This window comes from Martes martes, assembly GCF_963455335.1.
Source record: "Martes martes genome assembly, chromosome: 10".
Taxonomy (NCBI): domain Eukaryota; kingdom Metazoa; phylum Chordata; class Mammalia; order Carnivora; family Mustelidae; genus Martes; species Martes martes.
In genome coordinates this window covers 115,004,282-115,026,062 of record NC_137898.1, presented here as the reverse complement: position 1 = coordinate 115,026,062, position 21,781 = coordinate 115,004,282, and the positions used below count along the sequence as shown (strand labels likewise).

The window sequence follows — 21,781 nt, the reverse complement described above, 5'->3', positions numbered from 1 at the left end:
GGGCCCCCGCTCGACCGGCTCTGTGCACAGCCACCCTTGCTGGGAGGAGAGCGCGTCGGAGTGGGGGGTCAGCAAGCAGGGTTGGTGTGGGCGTCCTGGGACAGCTGCTGGGGGATGGGGATCCGGCCTCCATGGATTAGAGAAGTCTGCACGCTGGACGCTCCGTGGGAAGGACGAGGAGAGCAATGCGGACGGTGATAATAATAAACAATCCGTCACATATTTATTATGTCCTGGACATAACATGCCGTGCGTCTGTTATAACCTCACGCGGCCTCGGGATGCTGGCTTCTTGTACTCTGCAGGGGAAGTCACCTCCAGAGAAGAAAGAGGACTTGTGTGAGTCATAGGCTAAGGTGGGGGCAGTTAGGATTCAGCCCAAGGGCGGTGTTCAGCAAGCCTGAGCCGTCAGGCTCTCCCACCGGGGCGTCCAGCTGGCCACGACGAAGCAGGGGAAGTCCAGGCAGGGGACAAGCGGGTGCCAGGTCTGGCTCACAGATGAGGAATGAAAAACCCTCCAGAGAGGGTTTTCAGACCAGGTGGCTGCCCTGGTCAGGGACCGGGGGGCGGGCTTAAATTCCTGTCCCTTGGTCCCCCTTATCTGACCACGTGCACGAGATGATGTCACTGAATGATCTTTGCGTGTGCTCACTTCTATACATTTACACGTTCTGCAAGGGCGGGTGTTTCGGGTATAAATGCGTGCCTCAATGTGTGTGACACAGACATGTGTTAGCATGTAAATGATGCCTTTGAGATGCTACGGTCAGTGGTTCAGGTCCCTCCTGGTGTGTCTCATGTGCTTTCTAAAAATGCAAAACACACCAGGTGCTGTCATGAGTACCAGATTCCTGGAGGTAAGTTAATAGTGGTTCAGGGCGCCTGGGGGGCTCAGTCGTTAAGTGTCTGCCTTCGGCTCAGGTCGTGATCTCAGGGTTCTGGGATCGAACCCTGCATCGGGCTCCCTGCTCAGCGGGGAGTCCGCTTCTCCCTCTCCCACTCCCCCTGCTTGTGTTCCCTCTCTCTCTGTAAAATAAATAAATAAAGTCTTCAAAAAAATAATAGCAGTTGAGACGAAATGCTATAGGAGTCTGGAGGAAAAAACTGTGGTGGGGGGAGGTGCAATCAAGGAAGGCTTCCTGGAAAAGGTCGACTTTGAGCTGGACCTTGAAGGGGAAATGGGATGTGGACATGCTGAGATGGGGCAATCCATTCCCTGCATGCGTGCGGATGCTCCCCACCCCCAGGTTGTTCAAGCTGCCCTAAGGTCGTGATCACGGCAGCCACGGCTGGGCCCCAACTCAATCACGCTGCAACTTCCTCCACATTAGGTCGTCAGTGAAAATACCTCGTCTTACTGAAGAAGAGTGTCTTCACCTTGCTCTACCCTTAGTTACGCTGATGCATTGGCTTCTTCACAAGGTCATAAAGGCACTTTCTTCCGAACATAATGATTTGGACAAGAACCCAAAGTTGGTGCTGTTTCTGTAAATGTTGTAGTAGACAGAACTGTCCCAAAATAAAAGTGGAACTACCAGATGTCCCAGTAACCCCTTCTGGGCATTTACCCAAGGAGAAAAACAACAACAGCAAAACGAACAAACAACTACAAGGTCCCCCTCTGGGGGACGGGAGGCTGCCGGAGGGGAGGGGGCAGGGAGAGAGAAGAAACAGGGACAGAGTGAGCTGCGGGAGCTCGAGCTCGAAGGTATAAACCAGCGGAGTCCCCAAGAGGACAAGGACAGGGACACAGGAAGAGTGTAGTACCCGCGTGTGGGGACAGATGGCGCCAGGTCCTCCGCGGTGACAGGAGGGCTCCGGCGCAGGAGGTGGAGAAGGCCGTGGGCGCGATTAGAGCCTCCCGTTCCTGATTTCCAAATCCTTTCTTCACGCCAGGCCCCCCGTGCCCGCACGGCGTCTGCTCCTCCCGCCTTCTGATGCCCGGAGCCCAGGGTCCCTCAGGCCCTCTCGCCTCTGAAAACCTGCTACGGGGAAAGGATCAGTCCCCGCTCAGGGCCGCGCCCCCTCCCGTCCCCGCCAGCATGGGGCCACCCCACGCCACCAGTCATGTACACTTTAGTATGAACTTAGGGGCTATTTGCCTTCTGGGTCAACTTAAGAGAGAGAAAAAAAGCAAATGATTTATTAAAAATGAAGGCTTTGTTCCATATAACAGGAGTTTTGGACCAAGTAAAAAGAGGGAAGAAATAAAGTTTTGGACGGGCATGAGCCAAGGCAGGATCTTTTTAGTTCGGGAACGCCACCCCCTCTGACAGCAACCTGGCCCAATTATCTGCTGTGTTGTCCCGCAGCAGAGAGACCAACGTGGATTTTTATAGCTCGGCTTTGCTTTTAAGGCCCAAGACTTAGTCTGTTTTTAGGCCCAAGATTTAGTTGCAAGATTTAGTCTGTTTTCTCTTTAATTAAAATAAAGTGTGGGGAGTCCCCAGCCCCGTGAGATGGGCATAGGCAGCTCACCAAGCTGTCTGGACGTGTGGACGTGTGCCTGAATCCCGAAGGGGGAGTCGGAGGTCACAATGAGGCCTGCGACCCAGCCGGGGAAGTGGGGTGCGCCAAGCCCGGGAGCATCCCCAGGGATGACCCCCAGCAGCGAAGGAAAAACGTCCCATGCGTCGTGCATGCTTGAACTCAGCCCATCAGGACGGGGGCTCCCCTGTGATCGAGTCGACAGGATCATTACTGGGGTCGGTTGTGCGGAAGGGTTAAGAATACTGCACTTGAAATCATACTACCTGGGCTCAAGTCTTTACTCTGCCACTTCTACTCGTGCAACTTTCAGCGACTCACCTCGGCCCTTCCGAGTCTCCCGTGCCACCCCTGCCGACCCCTGCACGTTGGCGCCTCCCTCGCGGGCATCGGGCCAGGGCTGGTGTGAACCCACCGGTGCGCCGTCCTCTTGGTGGGATGGAGGCGGGGAGGCCGTGTGTCCATTCTGCGGGCCGAGTTAGCACTGCTGAAAGCTCTTCTCTCCCAGAAAGAGAAGTGTTCGTGGGCAGTCCGCACGGCTCCCACCCACTACAGGGACCCAGTGGGAGCTGCTGTGTCATGGGTGGCAGGTGGGGGCGGGTCCGACAGGCAGATGAAGACGATGAGCAGGTGTGGTGTCCCCCGCGCTGGCGGGGATGGGAGGGGGCCCTGCCCTGAGCGGTGACCAGCCTCTCCTGACCTCGTTCATTAGCTTCTGAGTTCCCGTGTCTTCCCCTCCAAGCTGGAGGGGGCTGACGATGGCCCGTCCGCGACTGTCCACCAGCCAGCCTGACCGAGACACCTGAGGACCGAGCGGGAATGACAGTCATCTCCACGCCAAGCTGCTCGGGCTTCTGGAGACAGGAAGCCCCCGTGACTTTGCAGAGTTCCGTCCCGTCCCCAGTCCGTCCCTCCAGCCTGCGCCGCGAGTCTCACTGTTCATGGTTCCTGAGCCGCGAGTTTTCTAAATCTGCCCCGTCTCCACAGTCAAGCCTCAGGCCCGCGGCACGGGGGGACGTCCCCTCTTCCCTTAGGGGACAGTGTGCTGTGGCGTCCGTCCTCCCGGAGCCCCCGTGAGCGCCCTGTGGTGGGTCCAGGCACCTCTTGGTATTTCGACGCCGGAGCCCACCCCGTGCACCGCACCCGGTGCTCACGACGCTGCCCTGCCCGCCCCGAGACGTCCTCCGAGGGGTTCGTGCCGCTGCCCCGCACGGTCCCGCCCGGCCCTGCTCTCTTTCGCCTCGCCAGCGCTTCCCAACCGGCTTCTCTTTTTAACCTGAAATACCACAAAAACAGGCCGCGCACCCTGTGGCCGGCCAGCCCAGGGCCCGAGCCTCCCGTGGCTGCCGGGAGGAGGCGGTGCGGCTCTCGGTTCCGCAGGCGGACGTCTGGTATGGGTCTCCCCGGGCGGAAGTCGAGGTACCAGCCGGCTGGGCGCCCGCGCCAGGCTCCGGGGGAGAGCCCAGCTTCCAGGGGGCCGGCGTGCCTGGGCGGCGGCCCCCTCCTCTAGCTGCAAAGCCAGCGAGGGTGTCTCCCTGCGGGTCTCCCGCCGTCTCCCCGCCTCCCGCCCTGCGTTGAGTGCCGTCAGCGGGCGGCCTGCGCGTGCCAGGACTCGTGCGATTGCATTGGGCGCACCTGCTTCATCCCTTCTGCTCTCAGCGTCCGTCACCTCCATCGCACTCGTCAAGGCTCCTTTGCCCCATGAAGTAACTATGCACAGGCCGCGGGGAGTAGGACAAGGTCTCTCGGGGTCCTTACTCTGCCTACGACGGGCAGAGACGGGTCATTCTCAGTGGGAAGGGGGGGGTGGTCCAGACATGTGCGGAGGGTCTGCGGTCTGCCTGTCCCAGAATCCCTGGGCGACCTGCACGTGCTGTGGTCCCCATTCTGACTTTCAGCACCAGGAAGGTATCGCTCTACTATTTACTCAACACCCGGTGTAAGTCCGGTGGGGTCCCAAGTGCCTTTGTGAAGTCCCTTTCAGGAAGTCTCCCGAGTCTGAAGCAGGAACAGGATCCGAGAGGTCAAGTGAATGATCCAAGGTCACACAGCCAACAGGTGTGTCCTGTACGGGGATAGGGGGACCCATAGCGTAACTCCAACCCGAAGCTGTCTCCGTTAAAGCTCAACAAGGTCACAGCCTGGGGTTGACCTTTCACCCCAGGAACTGCTGCTGGCGCTGAGCTGGTGCTGGGCTGGGCCATGCGAGGCCAGGAGGGGGCGCTCGGGGTCCACAGGGCAGCTGCGTGGCCGGTGGCCGCCTGAACAGAAACCACACTGGCCGCCAGCCAGGAGGGAACGAGGCAGCTTCGAGGGACCCCGGGCATCACCACCCGGCCAGCGCTCCTCGGCTTGCTGCCGGCGAGAACACAGACAGAGAAAGCTCCCCAAAGGGCCGGAGTCCCTCCGCACCAGGGTCGTCCTCCATGCGCTTAAAAGCACCTTCTTAATGTCCCATCGTGGGTCATGGTTTTAGAAGGTGACGGACAGGCCACGTGTGGTCGAATGGGCTCCATGCATGGCGTGTCCTACCGTGGCTCGGACCCGTCCGGAGGCCACAGGACCACAGGTCAAGGGCCTTGACCTTGTCCAAGGTCAAGGGAGCTTTGTCCCTGCCGAGCAGCTTCTCAGGGAGTTCAGGAGATGAAGGAGGGCAGCTGGACCACCTATGGGAGCGGGGGGATGCACCCCAAAGTCCGGACGCTTCGCCGTTTGCTGTGGAAATGGTAGAAGGAAAAGCGTCCTCCAAGGACAGTTGAAGCCTTGCTGACCACCTGCCGTCCTCAGGAAGGAGGCCTCGTGGCCCCTGCAGGAGGCTGGTGTCCGCGCAGAGAAGGGAAGGACGGCGGTGCCGAGTCCCCAGTGTCTGCGGCCTTCCTGCCCGTCCGTCTTCCCGCTCCTCAGCACTGAGCATATCGGGACAATGGCCTCGGGGAACTTTCTGCTCAGGCCCCTCTGTCTGTCCGTTCCTGAGCTTGGCGCCCCCCCCCCCCACCAACGCAGCGGGAGCCACACTGTCCCCCGCTTTTCCTCGCCCCGGCGGTGCATGCCCGATCTGGGGGCCTGCGCCCTGGCTGGCTACCCCTGCTGCAGCCCTCCTCCCCGGCCGTCCAGGTGCCCTGCCCCTGCTCCTCCCCCAGGCGTCCCAGCCAGGAGCCCCTTGTCCGTGAGTGTCAACCCGACAGCTGGGGTCACTGGAGACAGGCTTCACTCCCCTCACCCTGGGTGCGTCCCCGGAATGTCGCCGTCTTCCCGCATGCTCTGTTTCTAGATTGTATTTACTCTTTGTCTGTCTTCCCCGAGCAGAAATCCCCACGAACACAGCTCTCGCCATTTTGCCGATGAATCCAAAATGCCTAAAACAGAGCGTCACGTACGTGGTGGTCAAAAAGTACTTTTTCTCTTATTACAAGAGAGAGACTACTTAATATGACATTTGCTCCATAGAAAATCCGGGCTATAAAAACGTGTGTACAATATATTTTCATATTTAGAGAGAAAAACATAAGCATTCAAGTATCAGAGGTGTATGACCCACAATATTAACGGTGTTTATTGTTGGGGGCTGAGATTACACATGACTTCTCCTGTTTTTGGAATGTTTAGGGTTTTTGAGGCAAGTGAACGTTTTAGCCCAGAAGAGCCCCACATCACTTGCACTCACAACTCACTGTCCGTAACTACCGATCCGACCCCAAACCGTTGCACTGGGCTAGAGTGCGACCCTTGCATGTGTCCAGCAAGACCTGGAAACGTGGGAAAGAGTAGAAATCACGAAAACATGGTGAGAGCTAGAACCCGTCTCTGTTTGCCCACATAGCACGCAGGTGTTCTCCAGGACATCAATCTGATCATCCATGTACTTCCTTCTAACTTGTGATGCCACCTCTGTCCTCCCCAGGGCATGTTTCTGGACTCGTACTTGGTTCGAGTAGCTTCTGTCTCCCCTTCTGTATCGGCCCACACCCTGATGTCACAGTGGCTCAGTGACGTGTCTTCATGTCTGCTGGGATTCCCTCTGTCTTTGTTCTTTGTCAAAACTCTTAGCTCCTCGTGTGTATTTGTTCCTTCATAAAAACTTCAAAATCAGGGTTTCAAGTTTCCTAAGTAATCTCATTGGGATTTAATTGAAGTTTCATTACATTTATAAATTAATTTGGGGGAAATTGTCATCTTTGGAGTGTTTGTTCACTCCATACACTATATGGTGTTCAGATTTTCTCCTTTACTAGGATCTGAAAATGTATTTATTGGGGCCTCATTCCGTTTTCACTAGATTATTTCCTACATAGATGGTAGATTTTGCTGTAGCTGTTAGTACTTTATTTTCTATATTTTATCAACTCGTTTATTGTGAGAGTATAGGAACATAAAGGATTTTGATATGTTGATGTTATGTTTGGAAACCCTGAAATGTCTGTCCTGTCCAAAGACTTTTGATTCTTTTGGGCTCTTCGTGGTCAGCGACCGAACGGTCTTCAGATGACGGTAATCTGGGCCCTTCCCTCTTGACCCTTCACCTGATGTGACTCTTGCCTTCTTTGCCATTGTTATTCCTCTCGTCCTGATTCTTGGCCAGACTTCAGTACTGTGTGGACCAAGTGCCAGTGATGTAGGCAGCCTTGTTGTCTCTGCCGTGTCAACGGGACGGTGACTCGGCTTCTCCACATGCACGGGAGGAACGCGCTCTCTCTGGAAGAGTTCGCACGAGATCGGAACGATCGATTCCTTGAAAGGGACTTCTGACAAAACAGACGGACAGAACTGTCTAGGCCAGTGTTTGTGGGAAGATTTGCAAACCACTGTTTTTATTATTTTTTATTTTTTTTATTTTAATAAACATATAATGTATTTTTATCCCCAGGGGTACAGGTCTGTGAATCGCCAGGTTTACACATTTCACAGCACTCATCATAGCACATACCCTCCCCAATGTCCATTTCCCCACCACCCTCTCCTGTCCCCCCTCCCCCCTGCAACCCTCAGTCTGTTTTTTGAGATTGAGTCTTTTATGGTTTGTCTCCCTCCCAATCCCGTCTTTTCATTTTTTCTTTTCCTACCTCCCCTCAACCCCCCCGCATTGCATCTCCACTTCCTCATATCAAAGAGATCATATGATAGTTGTCTTTCTCCGATTGACTTATTTCGCTAAGCATGATACCCTCTAGCTCCATCCACGTCGTCGCAAATGGCAAGATTTCATGTCTTTTGATGGCTGCATAGTATTCCATTGTGTATATATACCACATCTTCTTTATCCATTCATCTGTTGATGGACATCTAGGCTCTTTCCACAGTTTGGCTATTGTGGACATTGCTGCTATAAACATTCGGGTGCACGTGCCCCTTAAGAGCACCACGTTTGTATCTTTAGGATATATACCCAGTAGTGCAATTGCTGGGTCGTAGGGTAGCTCTATTTTCAGTTTTTTGAGGAACCTCCACACTGTTTTCCAGAGTGGTTGCACCAGCTTGCATTCCCACCAGCAGTGTAGGAGGGTTCCCCTCTCTCCGCATCCTCGCCAGCATCTGTCATTTCTTGACTTGTTCATTTTAGCCATTCTGACTGGTGTGAGGTGGTATCTCATTGTGGTTTTGATTTGTATTTGCCTGATGCCGAGTGATGTGGAGCATTTTTTCATGGGTCTGTTGGCCATCTGGATGTCTTCTTGGCAGAAATGTCTGTTCATGTCCTCTGCCCATTTCTTGACTGGATTATTTGTTCTTTGGGTATTGAGTTTGCTAAGCTCTTTATAGATTTTGGATACTAGCCCTTTATCTGATAGGTCGTTTGCAAATATCTTCTCCCATTCCGTCAGTTGTCTTTTGGTTTTGTTAACTGTTTCCTTTGCTGTGCAAAAGCTTTTGATCTTGATGAAATCCCAATAGTTCATTTTTGCCCTTGCTTCTGTTGCCTTTGGCGATGTTCCTAGGAAGAAGTTGCTGCGGTTGAGGTCAAAGAGATTGCTGCCTGCATTCTCCTCAAGGATTTTGATAGATTCCTTTCGCACATTGAGGTCCTTCAACCATTTTGAATCTATTTTCGTGTGTGGTGTAAGGAAATAGTCCAATTTCATTTTTCTGCATGTGGCTGTCCAATTTTCCCAACACCATTTGTTGAAGAGGCTGTCTTTTTTCCATTGGATATTCTTTCCTGCTTTGTCGAAGATTAGTTGACCATAGAGTTGAGGGTCTATTTCTGGGCTCTCTATTCTGTTCCATTGATCTATATGTCTGTTTTTATGCCAGTACCATACTGTCTTGATGATGACAGCTTTGTGATACAGCTTGAAGTCTGGAATTGTGATGCCACCGACTTTGGCTTTCTTTTTCAATATTCCTTTGGCTATTCGAGGTCTTTTCTGGTTCCATATGAATTTTAGGATTATTTGTTCTATTTCTTTAAAAAAATGGATGGGATTTTGATAGGCATTGCATTAAATGTGTAGATTGCTTTAGGTAGAATAGACATTTTCACAATATTTGTTTTTCCAATCCATGAGCATGGAATATTTTTCCATTTCTTTGTGTCTTCCTCAATTTCTTTCATGAGGACTTTATAGTTTTCTGAGTATAGATTCTTTGCCTCTTTGGTTAGATTTATTCCTAGGTATCTTACGGTTTTGGGTGCGATGGTAAATGGGACTGACTCCTCAATTTCTCTTTCTTCTGTCTTGTTTTTAGTGTAAAGAAATGCGACTGATTTCTGTGCATTGACTTTATATCCTGACACTTTACTGAATTCCTGTATAAGTTCTAGCAGTTTTGGAGTGGAGGCTTTTGGGTTTTCCACATATAGTATCATATGATCTGCAAAGAGTGATAGTTTGACTTCTTCTTTGCCAATTTGGATGCCTTTAATTTCTTTTTGTTGTCTGATTGCTGAGGCTAGGACTTCTAGTACTATGTTGAACAGCAGTGGTGATAACGGACATCCCTGCTGTGTTCCTGACCTTAGCGGAAAAGCTTTCAGTGCAAACCACTGTTTTTAATTATTTAAATTAAATAAGTTTAATTTAAATTAATTAAATTTAATGTAACTATTTTAGTAGTTATACAATGATTAAAACCTCCTTTTTCTGTTAGTTTCTATATTTTTGAGATACTGAATACAGTGCAGTGTACGCGTGTTAAGGGCACACAATTTAGTGAATCTCACAGATGCACAGGTTCATGTGACCCACAACCCATGAAGAACCAGAGCGTTTCCACCACCTTAGCAAGTTCTCCGGGCCCCTTCTCACCCAATCCCAATCCTCCCTCAGAGCCAACCACTGCCCTGATTTCTTTCCCTACCGATCACTTTTCCTAATCATGAAGTTCATATACATGGAATCAGGAGAATGGACTCTTGTGTGGAAGATGGTTTTTAGATTAATCTATGCTGTTGTGTGTCCTAGTAAACCACTCACTTCCATTTGTCTATAATACTAAATTGTATGAATGTGTCATTTCCAGATTTGAGCTCATGTATCAAGCTATGAACCTTCTTAAACAAGTTTCTTACATGTTTTTCACTTATTCCAGGAGAATAGGCAGAGGAGGTCATAGGGTAGGTAAATATTTAACTCTGGGCAACTTCCCTATCATATGAGAGGTACAAATATTCCAGCTCCTCATTTGGTGGTCAGTCATTAATAGGAATACGTTTAGTGGTTTTGTAATAATACGTTATAGGAATTTTACTTTCTTGATAACTAATGATATGAAGTACTTTTTTCATGTGTTTACTGGCCATTTTTATCTTTCTTTATGACTAGTTTGATTTGATTACGGCTTCTATGCATTTTTAATTGGATTATTTGTCATGTTATTATTGATTAGCAGGGACTTTTTATATATGCTGGGTCAAAGTCCTTTGTGAGATATGTGTATTACAATTGTTCCCATGGAACTATCAGGTTCCCTGGCCTCTGCAGGTGGGTTAAGGCCTGGGTCCTGGCTTGGTCTCTGTGAGCTGGACCAAGATAGACTCAAGGCCACTTGGGGCAGTGTGTTTGGTGAGGAAGTCAGCACAAACCGTTCTCATTTCCTATCCTCACCAGCAGGTCCTCCCCCACAGGGACCACTCAAACATTCTGTCTCAGGCTCTGGGCATTTCTGGAGGCTGCTGCTATGTCTGACCTTCTGTGGTTAAGAGAGGACGGAAGGCTGGGGAGGACGGAAGGCTGCGTCCTCTAGCCGCCGGTCAAGCTGGTGACACACCTTGTTACCGGCCTCCCAGCTCTGCTGCCATCCTGCATCCATCCTGTCTTACTGTATTAATTTTTTGAGCCTTCACTTGGTTCTTGAATTATGTCGGTAAGTCAGACAAACACCACAAAACAACAACAAAGTTGAACCTGAACGATGGCCCTTGTTCTCATGGACCCTCTGCTGAGGGGGGCTGTGGGGCGGTGAACACCAGACGGGATGGGGGGTCACCGACCGTGTTAAAAGGCGTTAGGGGCTACGGGATAACGGCAGAGTTGTGCAGGACAGTTGAGAATGTTTATGAATGTGTGGCAGGGAGGCGTTTGCGGTCATATTGAAAGAGGAAGCCAGCAAAGGTCTCACCGGGGAGGACATCTGAGCAAAGCTGGCGGGGAGGAGCCCGACGGAACCAGGCAAACCTCTGAAGGAAGCCCAGTGAGCAGGCGCTGAGGTCCGAACACCCCTCACGTGCTGGAAAACAGCGAAGGAGCCAGCGCACCTGGGATGAAGCCAACAAGGGGGACAAAGGTGACAGAGCTTGTAGGACCTCATGGGGACCCGCGCTTCTGCTGTGTGTGACATTGGGTCACTGCCCTGGACTTATCCCTTGTCCCTTGGGGTCCTGATGTTTCCAGGCCTGCCGTATAGACACCAGTGATACAGCAACGGGGGGAGAGAAGGGACCGCAGCAGAGCGTGCTTCCCAGAGCCCGCCCCAACTTTGGGGGCCACTGGGCCTCCCGCATACAGGATGCCTTTCCTCCCCGTGCCAGCTGGGTCTGTCTGCCCACTCACGTTTTCTCCGTTTGTGTCTGGTTCTAGACTGCGCCTACCCACCTCCTCTCACTTCTGCGCCTTTGGTTCAAGGGGAGCAGCTCGCGCACCTGGCGCCTTGCCCGGGCTTCTCAGCCTGCGTGTGTTCTCACGGCAAACCGAGAAGCAGCAGTCGTCCACGCCGCACCGAACACAAACCGCTCGCGCTACAGCGAAGGGACTCTTAGCCGCGGGGCTCCACCAGAAAACCCACGACAAGGGGTAAGTGGGAGCCAAAGAGGCGATTTGCGTCGTCGTCACTCCCTCTCCGCAGCGTGCGGCGGCTCTGCGACCCTCCACCCGCACGACGCAGCCCAAGCCCCGGGGTCCTGGGGGGACGCTCCGGGGACGCGCCCGCCGGGCGATCTCCAGGGACGAGCTGCCAACCTGACGGCGCCAGGAGAGGAGCCGAGAAGCCCTCACCCCGCGCCCCCGCGCGACCCCCGGCCGGACCTCGGTCAGGCGCTTCCATGATCGTCGTCGTTTTTTTTTTAAGCGGCTCATTTTTATTGTTTTCTTTTCCTTTTTTAAAGTAGCTCTGGGCCCCACACGGGGCTCGCACTCGCAGCCCGACGCCCCAGCGTCGTGCGCTGCCCCCACGGACGCGCCAGGCGCCCCCGCCCCTCCCCCTCTTGGACGGAGAGGCCTGGTGCGAACTGGCCGGAGGAGCAGGTCGGGAACGCGCCGCTGCCCGGAGACCCCGGAGACCCCGGAGACCCCGGAGACCCCGCCGCCCCCGCCGCCCCCGCCGTCCCGCCGCCCCCGCCGCCCCCGCCGCCCCCGCCGTCCCGCGCACTCGCCTCGCGGCTCCCCCGACTCCGAGACGGGGCGCTCGAGAAGGTGGTGACGAGACGCCTCAGCCCCTCACACGGGCCCGCGGCGGAAGCCCGAGGACGGACGCGCACCTCGGCGCTCCCTTAACGCGCGGGCGGGCGAGGCGGGCGGCGAGGCGGGCGCAGGAGCGCAGGGGCGGCCCGGCCGAGCCTGAACAAGATGGCGCCGGGGCGGCCTCGGCGTCGCCCGGAGACGAGCGCCACGCGCGGAAGGAGGCAGCGGCCCGAGCGCGGGGGGAGAACTTCGTCGTCTTTTCCCCGTGGGCACGTCCGTCCTCATGGATTCCCGCAGTCGAACCAGCGGCGGCTGTTCGGGGGCGTCCACATCCGCCTTGGGTGAGGATCCCCTTTGCACTGTCGTCTTCCAGGAAAGAAATAGAAAAATCCTGGAAATGAAATGAAAATCGTGAACGTATCTGACAGAGAGACAGGTCCGCGCGTGAACCCGTGAAAACAACCTGCGCGTCCCACACGCCGTTGGCTTTCCTGTGTGAGGCACAGCTCGGGGGTCGTTTCTGGGGCAGGAGGGTGGAGGGACCGGACGGGCTCGGCCGCCCTCTCGGGAGACGGCGGCCGCTTCTCGGCCGACTCCGGGAAGCCCGTATCCGCAGACCGCGTGTTTTCATCATACCTGGTTAAAAAAAAAATTAGAAAAATAAGAACATGTGATTAATGTAACAAAAATAAAAAACACCGGGTGTGGTGCAAAAACAGTGAATTCTGTTACGCTGAGAAGAAATAAAAAACCACTCCCTGTTCAGCGGTGCCTCACTGTTCCGTGGGGTTCGAGCGCGTGGATTCACTGACTCTTCCTACAAATCCGAGAGGTGGGGGCCGCCTTCACTGACATCTGCTCTAAAGAGTTCTGAGCGGGCACATCACCCGCGGGAAAATAACAGGAGCCTTTAACTGGAAAGGGTCCCGGTTCCACAGGGTTGTGGGAGCCTGGAGGCAACAAGACCCCTCCCAGAGTAGCATCAAGTAAAAATCTGATTCAGATTTCATCTTGGACTCCACTCCCCGCCCTATCAAGGGGAAATACTGTGGGCAAGAAGGTTCCTTTCCGGCGCTCTCCTTTTATTCTCCTTTCTAAACGCCATCCTACAAGTCCCTTGCCTTCCAAGGACAGATGCGGTGAGATGACACCAGGCAGGGGGCTGACACCAGGTAGGGGACTCACAGACGCTCGGTCTGGCTGCGTCCATTCACCACGAGAGGATGGAGGTTCGGCACCGTCTGAGAACAATTTTATAGATTTTATTTATTTGAGAGAGAGAGAGAGAATGAGTGAGGTCAGGGAGGAGCAGAGACAGAGGGAGAAGCAGGCTCCCCGCTGAGCAGGGAGCCCGACGTGGGACTCGAACCCAGGACCCTGAGATTATGAGCTGAAGGCAGATGTTTCACCGACAGAGCCCCCCAGGCACCCTGAAAACAATTGTAAAAGGCAACTCTCCTTCCACAGATGGATTTGACCCTGACTTCCAAGGGTCCGTCGTTACCTCCAATACTTGCTGGCGACAAAGAAGTACGTCTTCCCAGTTTCCTCCTCGTGGACAGCAGCATCGATGCTCTTCACTGTCTGCGGGAAGCCCAGGGAGTGGTAGATGTCCTTGGGGTAGCCTCGCCTCATCTTAGCTGCATTGAAGGCCCAGAATTTACTATCTGTCAACCAAAAAATTGACCATGAATACTTGCCTGGGACTCTGGAGGACAGTCGGCAGGGTTCCCATGCTGGGAACGAACAGAGCAGGGAGAGTTCGATTCCCCATTGAGGTATCCCTGGGCTGGGCCTCTCTGCAGCATGGTGGGCCCCCTTCCCCCGGGCACAGTGCTGGGGCCACACGAGGTTGGGTGGCCGGGCCACATGGACTCCTGTGGGTTAGCGTGCCTCCCTGGATGGCACGCTCGGCTCTTGGCTGGTCTGGGTCCTGACGGAGGACTTCGTATGTGTTCGTGGACCTCCTCCGGCATGGGAGCTTGTCTTTCCCTCACGAAGCTGGGGTTTATCTGCACCACCGTATGCCACCCCCCGGGCCCCCGCAGAAAGGCCGTGGGACACTTCCCAGGTGCATAAATCCTCGAAAGCTCACAGCACGTGTGTTAGATCTGCTTCAAGAGTCTTGACTTATCTAAATGGTCCCCTTCACGTTCAGCCAAAGCACCTGATGAAAACGGAACTCAGAAACACTGACCCCCAAACCCCAGAAGCGTTACCTTTAAAAAAGAAGACTTCGTCTCTGCTGGCAACCTCGTAAGCAGCGTCAACTCCCCGTAACAGCGGGACCCAGAAGTCAGCGATGGCCCCGAGCTCCCCTGTTTCGTAGAAGGATCTCGTGCGTAGGAAGAACCTGGTTTAAAAGGAAGGGCCCGGTCCAGCCGGCAGCACGTCTCGGGCCCATCTCCAGCCTGTCTTCTCCGGGACACGCATCGCACACGCCCCCGGGGCCACAGCGACAAGCCGGGCCCTTCCCCCACGTGGTGGCTCGTCTCACAGAAGTCCCCATGGGAGCAGACAAGAACTGAGGTTAATGGAGGGGTCAGCGCTGCTCCGAGCAGCCGGGGGAACGGACGGCACACACGGGCAGACGGACGGTCGCCAGGACCGCGGAGCCCAGACACAAGCACACCGCGAGCCCCCAGCCTTGGGAAGGACCGGAGGCCACCGCAGGGGGCAGGGTCCTCCTCGTCGGCCCCTCAGCAGCCCTGCCCATGCTCGCATCCCACGCAAAGTCGCCTGCAGCGTCGGCCCCGGGCCCCGGAGATACAGCCCCGGGAGCCTGCTGGGCCGGCCCTTCCCTCCTGGGCTCCAGGCTACACTGCCCAGGCCTGGTGTAGACACTGAGTAGTGGTGTTCAGAGGAACTGGTTTGTTCTAACTCACTGACGTTTCTCATCCTGGACATGAGATGCGAAAGGGACTGGAAGACCACGTCTTGCTGCATCACTGACGGGCCTGCGACCTCAACAAGGGGAATTCTGTCCATCTGCCTGACTGCACAGATCTGCATGTGTGTTAGTCGTAGAGGGGGGCTTCACTATGCCTTTTATTCCACCAAGTTTCTGGTAATTGAATGGCTTATCTGTGATAAAAATATTCTTACTCTTTTTTAATAGTAATTTCTGCACCCAACGTGGGGCTTGAGCTCATGACCCTGAGACTGAGAGTCACAAGCTCTTTCCACGGGGCTGGTCAGGCCCCTGCTCTGTGATTAAAAAGTTTTGAAGGATCAATCATTTCATGTAAATGCATGATTATTGAAATTACAAATTACAAATATATTACTAAAGAAACATATAGAACATTCAACAAAATATCAGAACACCTTAAAAACATGTCAGTGTTCATGGTAATTTTTAAAATCTTTTTATCTATGTATCTATTTATTTATTTTTAAAGATTTTATTTATTTATTTATCAGGGAGAGAGAGAGAGAGAGAGAGGGAGACAGCACACACAAGCAGACGGAGAGGCAGGCAGAGGCGGAGAGGGGAAGCAAGCTCCCTGCTGAACAAGGAACCTGATGTGGGAGTCGATCCCAGGACCCTGAGACCATGACCTGAGCCGAAAGCAATGGCTTAACTGACAGCCACCAGGTGTCCTGCTTTTTTTTTTTTTTTAAAGATTTTATTTATTTATTTGAAAGAGAGAGAAAGAGCACAAGCAGAGGGAGCAGCAGGCAGAGGGAGAGGGGGAAGCAGGCTCCCCGCTGAGCAGAGAGCCCGATGTGGGGCTCGATCCCAGGACCCTGAGACCATGACCTGAGCCGAAGGCAGATGCTTAACCCACTGAGCCACTCAGGTGCCCACAACTGTTTTCACCTGTTTTTAAAGAAGTACAGTTCTCCACGAATTTTGGTAATAGCATCAAATGTTAATTTGCTATCACAGGCTTGTGGTACTTGACGTTCTCTTGGCTGGATGGGATTTTTGGAAGGTCCTAAAACATAAACACAGGTTCTGGAGTGTTGGCTTATTATAGTAACACAAAATCACTTACAGTGAAGGCTCTTTCTTAAAGGACACAGCTAAAACCTCTTTATTTCAACCCCACATATAGAGCCCCGATCGCCGGTCCAAGGTGCTCCCCTTTGTGCTCACCGTAGAGAGCCTGGATGGCATCGATGTCCCTCTGAGTCAGCAGGTTATCCCCATAGAAGTTGTAGTTGGAGAACATCAGGGACTCGATGTCGCCGTCGTGCAACAGTCCGAGGGAATGGCCCACTTCATGTGCTGCGACGTGGTACAAGTTGAAATCTAAAGACAGCAGTAAGACGTGTTTGCGGGTCCTGGAACGCACTTCCGAGGAACCCCAGCAGAAAACAAAAGTTTCCAGATGACCACAGCGTTGCTGTTGGCTTTCTGCAACATTGCTGTGTTTCTGGTGGTCCAGGTCTACGTGGGGTAGCGATGTGTACGTAGTTTAATCAGAGAAAGGAGAGGGCTTTAATAATTCCAGATACCTTGGTTAAAGTTTGAATTTCTGAGATGAGGGCTAGTCTGATTCTTGGATGAAGTCTGCCAACACAGAAAAATCCCATTGGTCAACAAATATCACAAAATGAGGTAGAAAGTGTTACACCCCAGAGGCATCATAGTATCCTATTAACATTTATTATTTTTTTCTTGCTCACAAATATTACATTATGCCCGATTTGAAAATTTAGGTAATATAGGAAAGCACCAAGAAGAATTCCCCAAAATCACTTTACCAAAAATAACAATTTTAAAATTTTGGTATGGGATTGTATATGGGACAATGTGATTTAAAACATCCCATCTTCCGAGTAACATATTTTGTTGGTAAAAACTACTTGCAGAAATAATACTCCCCTACATTTTTAAATATACGGACACAAGGGAGTTACCATTACCTTTCTACGCCATTATAGTTTTAATAAAAGCTTGAGTTTATTAACGTATTTAAGGCTGATCACACGGCTGACTCGCTTTACTGAAGGGATTCTTTCAGATACAATATTGAGCTGTGAAAGCGACGCATGGGACGCGTTGGTGCACTCACCTCTGAAATCCTTAGTCCATGTTTTGTCCTCATCAAAATGAACATCTCCTCCAATGCCTCCTCCCGGGGGGAAGGCGTGAGCAAGAATGTTTCCAGGCCCTCCGAAGGGGGAGTTGTCGCCGTGATCTGTGAGAAACAGGGTGGCAAAGACAGATCCCCCGGGGCACCTGGGTGGCTCTGTGGGTTAAGCCTCTGCCTTCGGCTCAGGTCATGGTCCCAGGGTCCTGGGATTGAGCCCCACATCAGGCTCTCTGCTCAGCGGAGAGCCTGCTTCCCCCTCTCTCTCTGCCTCCTCTCTGCCTACTTGTGATTTCTGTCTCTCTCTGTCAAATAAATAAATAAAATCTTTAAAAAAAAAAAAAAAAAGACAGATCCCCGTTTCTACCCGGCTTCCCCCAACGGAGGGGAGAGGACAGGGACGAGGAGCCCAGAGGCCTTCTTCCCGTTTCGACTGGTAAAACCGACAGCCCGTTAGGAACAGGAACGCTCCTTCCTCGGCACAGTGGAGCCAGGGGGAGGCCAAGTTCAGGGTGGTTTTGGGAGACCAGAAGAGCTTACCTCTCCTGACAAAGGATATCATTATGTCCGCTTGGCCCTCAAAGAGCCTGGTGAAGGTCAGGGCAGAGGCATTACTCCAGAGCTGAAAGGCTCTGTCAATGGCCCTGTCCACGTCTGCTCTTGGCAAATCTGGTGTGTAATTTTCAAGCCTTAGAACGGAATGAAACAGACACGTAAGAACTCATGGCTCACGGCTCTGCTGGGACACAGCGCCCTCGCTCTGGTGCCCGGTCTGCTTACCTGTAGGTCAGGTGGGTGTGCTCCCATCGGAGGGTCCTCTCACCGAGGGCGTACGGAGCCACGTCGGGCACCCCACATCGGGGCTGCCTCATCAGAGTCAGGGTGTCGGCGTCCGCCTTCCCCGTCACCTTCAGCCCGAAGAACGCCTGCATCTGCCTCAGCTTCTCGGTCACCAGACTGCTGCTCCTCTGCCTGCCGGGCTTGCTGGTTCCAGTCCTCAGGTTGTGGTATTTCCGCAGGTAGTTCTGACCAAGAGAAAAAAACACGGAACACGGGATGTGAAATCTTCGTTATTTCTCCCAGTGAATCTTCAGGATTTTGCTGTGGTGGCAGAGAATTCTTTTGTCTTGAAGATTCAGTGCAAAGAGGGGAAAACACCTGTCTGCCAGCGCCCTGACCCCACAGGCTGACCGCTGGCGTGGTGGCCGAGTCTGGCTTCCCCGGGAGCTCGGTGTGCAGGCAGCCACGGCTCTCGCTCTCTCTCTGGACCCCTCTATCTCTGTCTTCTAAAGGAAAGTCTGTGGGTGGGGAAGTCGATCTTTGCTTTGGCCATGTTCTAGTCACCCTAGAAGGAATCCCACCCTTGCTTGAGCTTCTCCTCTTGACCTTGGAAAAATGAGAATGTAAGTTTCCTGCCTTTGTGGCATGTGGCCTTCAGCATTTACCTGGACCAACTCCGCATCCCGCTCCTGTGCTCCCGAGGTCGCGGTGGGGAAGCCGTGGGACCCCACGCCCCAGAGCAGCAGCGGCAGCAGCAGAGGGAGGCCGGGCATGCTGGCCCTCGTGCTCCGGCCCTGCCCGCAGCGTCGGTGGCTCCTGACCTCCTGAGGCAGGTTTCGGGTGCAGCCTCTGCCTTACGTAGGGCCCTGACATCCCCAGAAAAACAAAGGCTCTCTGACTCACCTCTGACTAGAGGGGCTGCACCCCCTTTTTTGCAACGTGTGGTCTCAACTTTCAAAACTTGGGACATAAAGTAGATTAATCTTGAATCTTCTCTTGTCTTGACAATCTTATGATTATGATCAAGCAGGACATCCACAAAGGGACACACCTCATCCCACACGGTTGTAGTTTACTCCTGTGCGGTCTTAAGAGTGAGCCTTACTATCTACACTAGAATGTACAGCTTGGAGGGCAGTCCGTGCACTTCTAAACAATTGGGTGTTGCTGCTGGTTCCGCCGGTCCTGCCCCGCTCCTGGGTGAGGGAGAAACGGCTGTCCGTGTGTCTCCTCCTCCTCCTCCGCTTCTACCCTCCACCACTGGCTCTAGGAATCACTGGCTTCTCCATTTTCAAAGAATTTCCTCCTGATTATTTTTTTAAGATTTTATTTATTTATTTGAAAGAGAGAGAGAAGGAGCGGGGTGCCGAGGCAGAGGGACAAGCAGACTCCTCCCTGTATGCAGAGCCCGACGTGGGGCTCGATCCCAGGACCCTGAGATCGTGGCCTGAGCGGAGACCAGCAGGCGGAGGCTTCACGGACTGAGCCCCCAGGAGCCCCTCCTCCTGCCTTTTTCAGCTTCTCGATATAATTTGTTTTTTTAGTGACCACGCACTGTCTAAATCACCAATCAGCCTGAAGGGCCGTGGTTGAGGAGAAAGTTGTGGCGTCCACAGGGCGGGTGTTTTAACTTGTTGCTCAGTTTCAATCCTGCTTTGTCTGGCTCCTGGGACGCGGGAGGGTGGCTGTGCACAGGCCCCAGGTAGAGACGTGGCTGAGAGACCCGAGGCTGAGGGTCATCTTCTGCCGGAGGCTGCTGCTGGGTGCGTGGGACCGGAACGTTACTCATTCTCTCAACGCCCTTTCTCCGTGCCACGGAGCTTGCGCAACACCTTCTTTGCCTCAGCTTCTAGGAGCACAGAGGAGGAACGGGTCAGTGAAGGTTTGTTCCGTAAGAGACGGGGACCAAGAGCCACAGGCGCAGAGAGACGGAGACGTTGATCTCCCGGGAGACGCCGGGTGCCTGGGCTCTCTGACCTTCACTAACCCCGTTATCGCTCAGTGTCTCATCGCCTGGTCCGCGCTCGGCAAGAATCCTGCCAGTTTGTTCCAGCCAGAATCCCCCCTGAACCTTGACACTTCCTGTAGCATCTTGCGCCCTCCTCCCCTCCCCCCCCCACTCTTGGGCCACACACGGCCACTCTCCCACACCAAATTCGGAAGTGACCTCCTGCCGGACTTGGCCTCTCTCCTAGCCGCAACAGCTCTGGGGTACACTCGGATTCTAGTGCTTGAGCCAGCGCTCGGCTCCGGTTTTGCTGAGCGAGGGGGTGCCGGACACTGGGGCCCCCGAGCGGGCTCCCATGCACCCCCCGCGGCTCCACTGGTGGACGACTCGGGGAGCCGACCAAGCGCTGATCCGCTGAACAAAAGCAACGGCTCCAACCAGTCGGCCTTATTACAAACGAGGGCGGAGGAGGAGTAACCTAGAAGACTGAGAACACGATGCAGAAGAACGGCGTGGGTCTGGCATCATGAAGGCTCCTCTTTGTCCGAAGCAGAGATAAATCCAGCAAAACAGAACACAATCTGTTTCATAATTGGAACCTGAGTCACAGAAAAAGGATCTAAGGCAGAAAATAGACACACTTTAGAGACACACAAGCAAGTCATCCTCTGGGTTGCGGCGTGGCTGGGATCGCCCTGAGCACCCGCACGCACCTTGACCCCTTGCAGGGGTGGGGGCTGGGGGCTGGGTTCTCGCTGGTCTCCGCTGAGCCACAGCATTTTGGTTCAAGCTCCTTCGGGAGGAGCCACCTGGAGAGCAGGTTGGTTCCCAGGAGAGCTGCCTTCTCTGCGACTGATGAGCAATGCTGCGGAACAGCTCACCGACTATCCGGTAAACTACACCGGACGCGAGACGTTCCCGGAGTGCCGACAAATGCAGTGTGGCGTCAAAGCCGAAAGGAAAGGGCCTTGGTGGGGTGTACCCACCCTCAAGTACCAGCGTTGCACTCGAAACATTCCCTCAACACTCACTCCTCCTCTCTCTGGGATATTTTTTTAAAATTTTTTAAACTTTTTTTAAAAAAGATTTTATTTATTCATTTGACAGAGAGAGAGAGAGAGAGAGAGAGAGAGAGCAGGAGCACGGGGAGTGGGAAAGAGAGAGCTGAGCAGGAAGCCCGATGCGGGGCTCGATCCCAGGACCCCAGGATCACGACCCGAGCCGAAGGCAGATGCTTAACCACTGAGCCACACATGCACCCCTCCCTCTAGGATATTTTAAGTAATATGTCACCCCAAAGAGAGCAAAATAAACTGGATCTAATCAGACAGTCAAGTATTTTTGCAAATTGAACCTGGACGTGTTCCTGCAGTTGGTCAGCCCCCATGGATCTTGTCCTGAGGGTCCGCTGGGCCACAGCCGGAGTGACCGTATGCTCTCCTTGAAAAAAAAAAAGTGACAAAGGGAAGAGAGACAGAGCCGTAACTTGTGAAGGGGGAGGCTGAGCCCAGAACGTTGTTTCTCTTAGGATGAAGGGCAGGAAGGAGGCAGGGAAGAAAGAGAAGAAAGTACATTAAGAAGAGATTGGTTGATTTTTCTTGGATGAGTCAGCTTTTGTATGAAAAGAACAATACTTAGCATCTGTAGGGCTTTTACAAAATGAGCTTAAACTTGTCTGTGCAGCAGTCCAG

General features: G+C 53.3%; 1 protein-coding gene across 1 annotated transcript; it reads right to left on the bottom strand.

Annotated features, from left to right (window-relative positions):
* Positions 1-13,751: 13,751 nt before the first annotated feature.
* LOC308350970 (interstitial collagenase-like) lies at positions 13,752-18,915 on the bottom strand (the record flags this gene model as incomplete). The annotated part of the gene is made up of 8 exons (XM_080816404.1): positions 13,752-13,987; positions 14,540-14,673; positions 16,144-16,261; positions 16,423-16,578; positions 17,345-17,470; positions 17,903-18,051; positions 18,143-18,387; positions 18,808-18,915. 8 exons carry the CDS (start codon positions 18,913-18,915, stop codon positions 13,821-13,823), a joined length of 1,203 nt encoding a protein of 400 aa, XP_080672530.1. The 3' UTR covers positions 13,752-13,820.
* Positions 18,916-21,781: the final 2,866 nt, after the last annotated feature.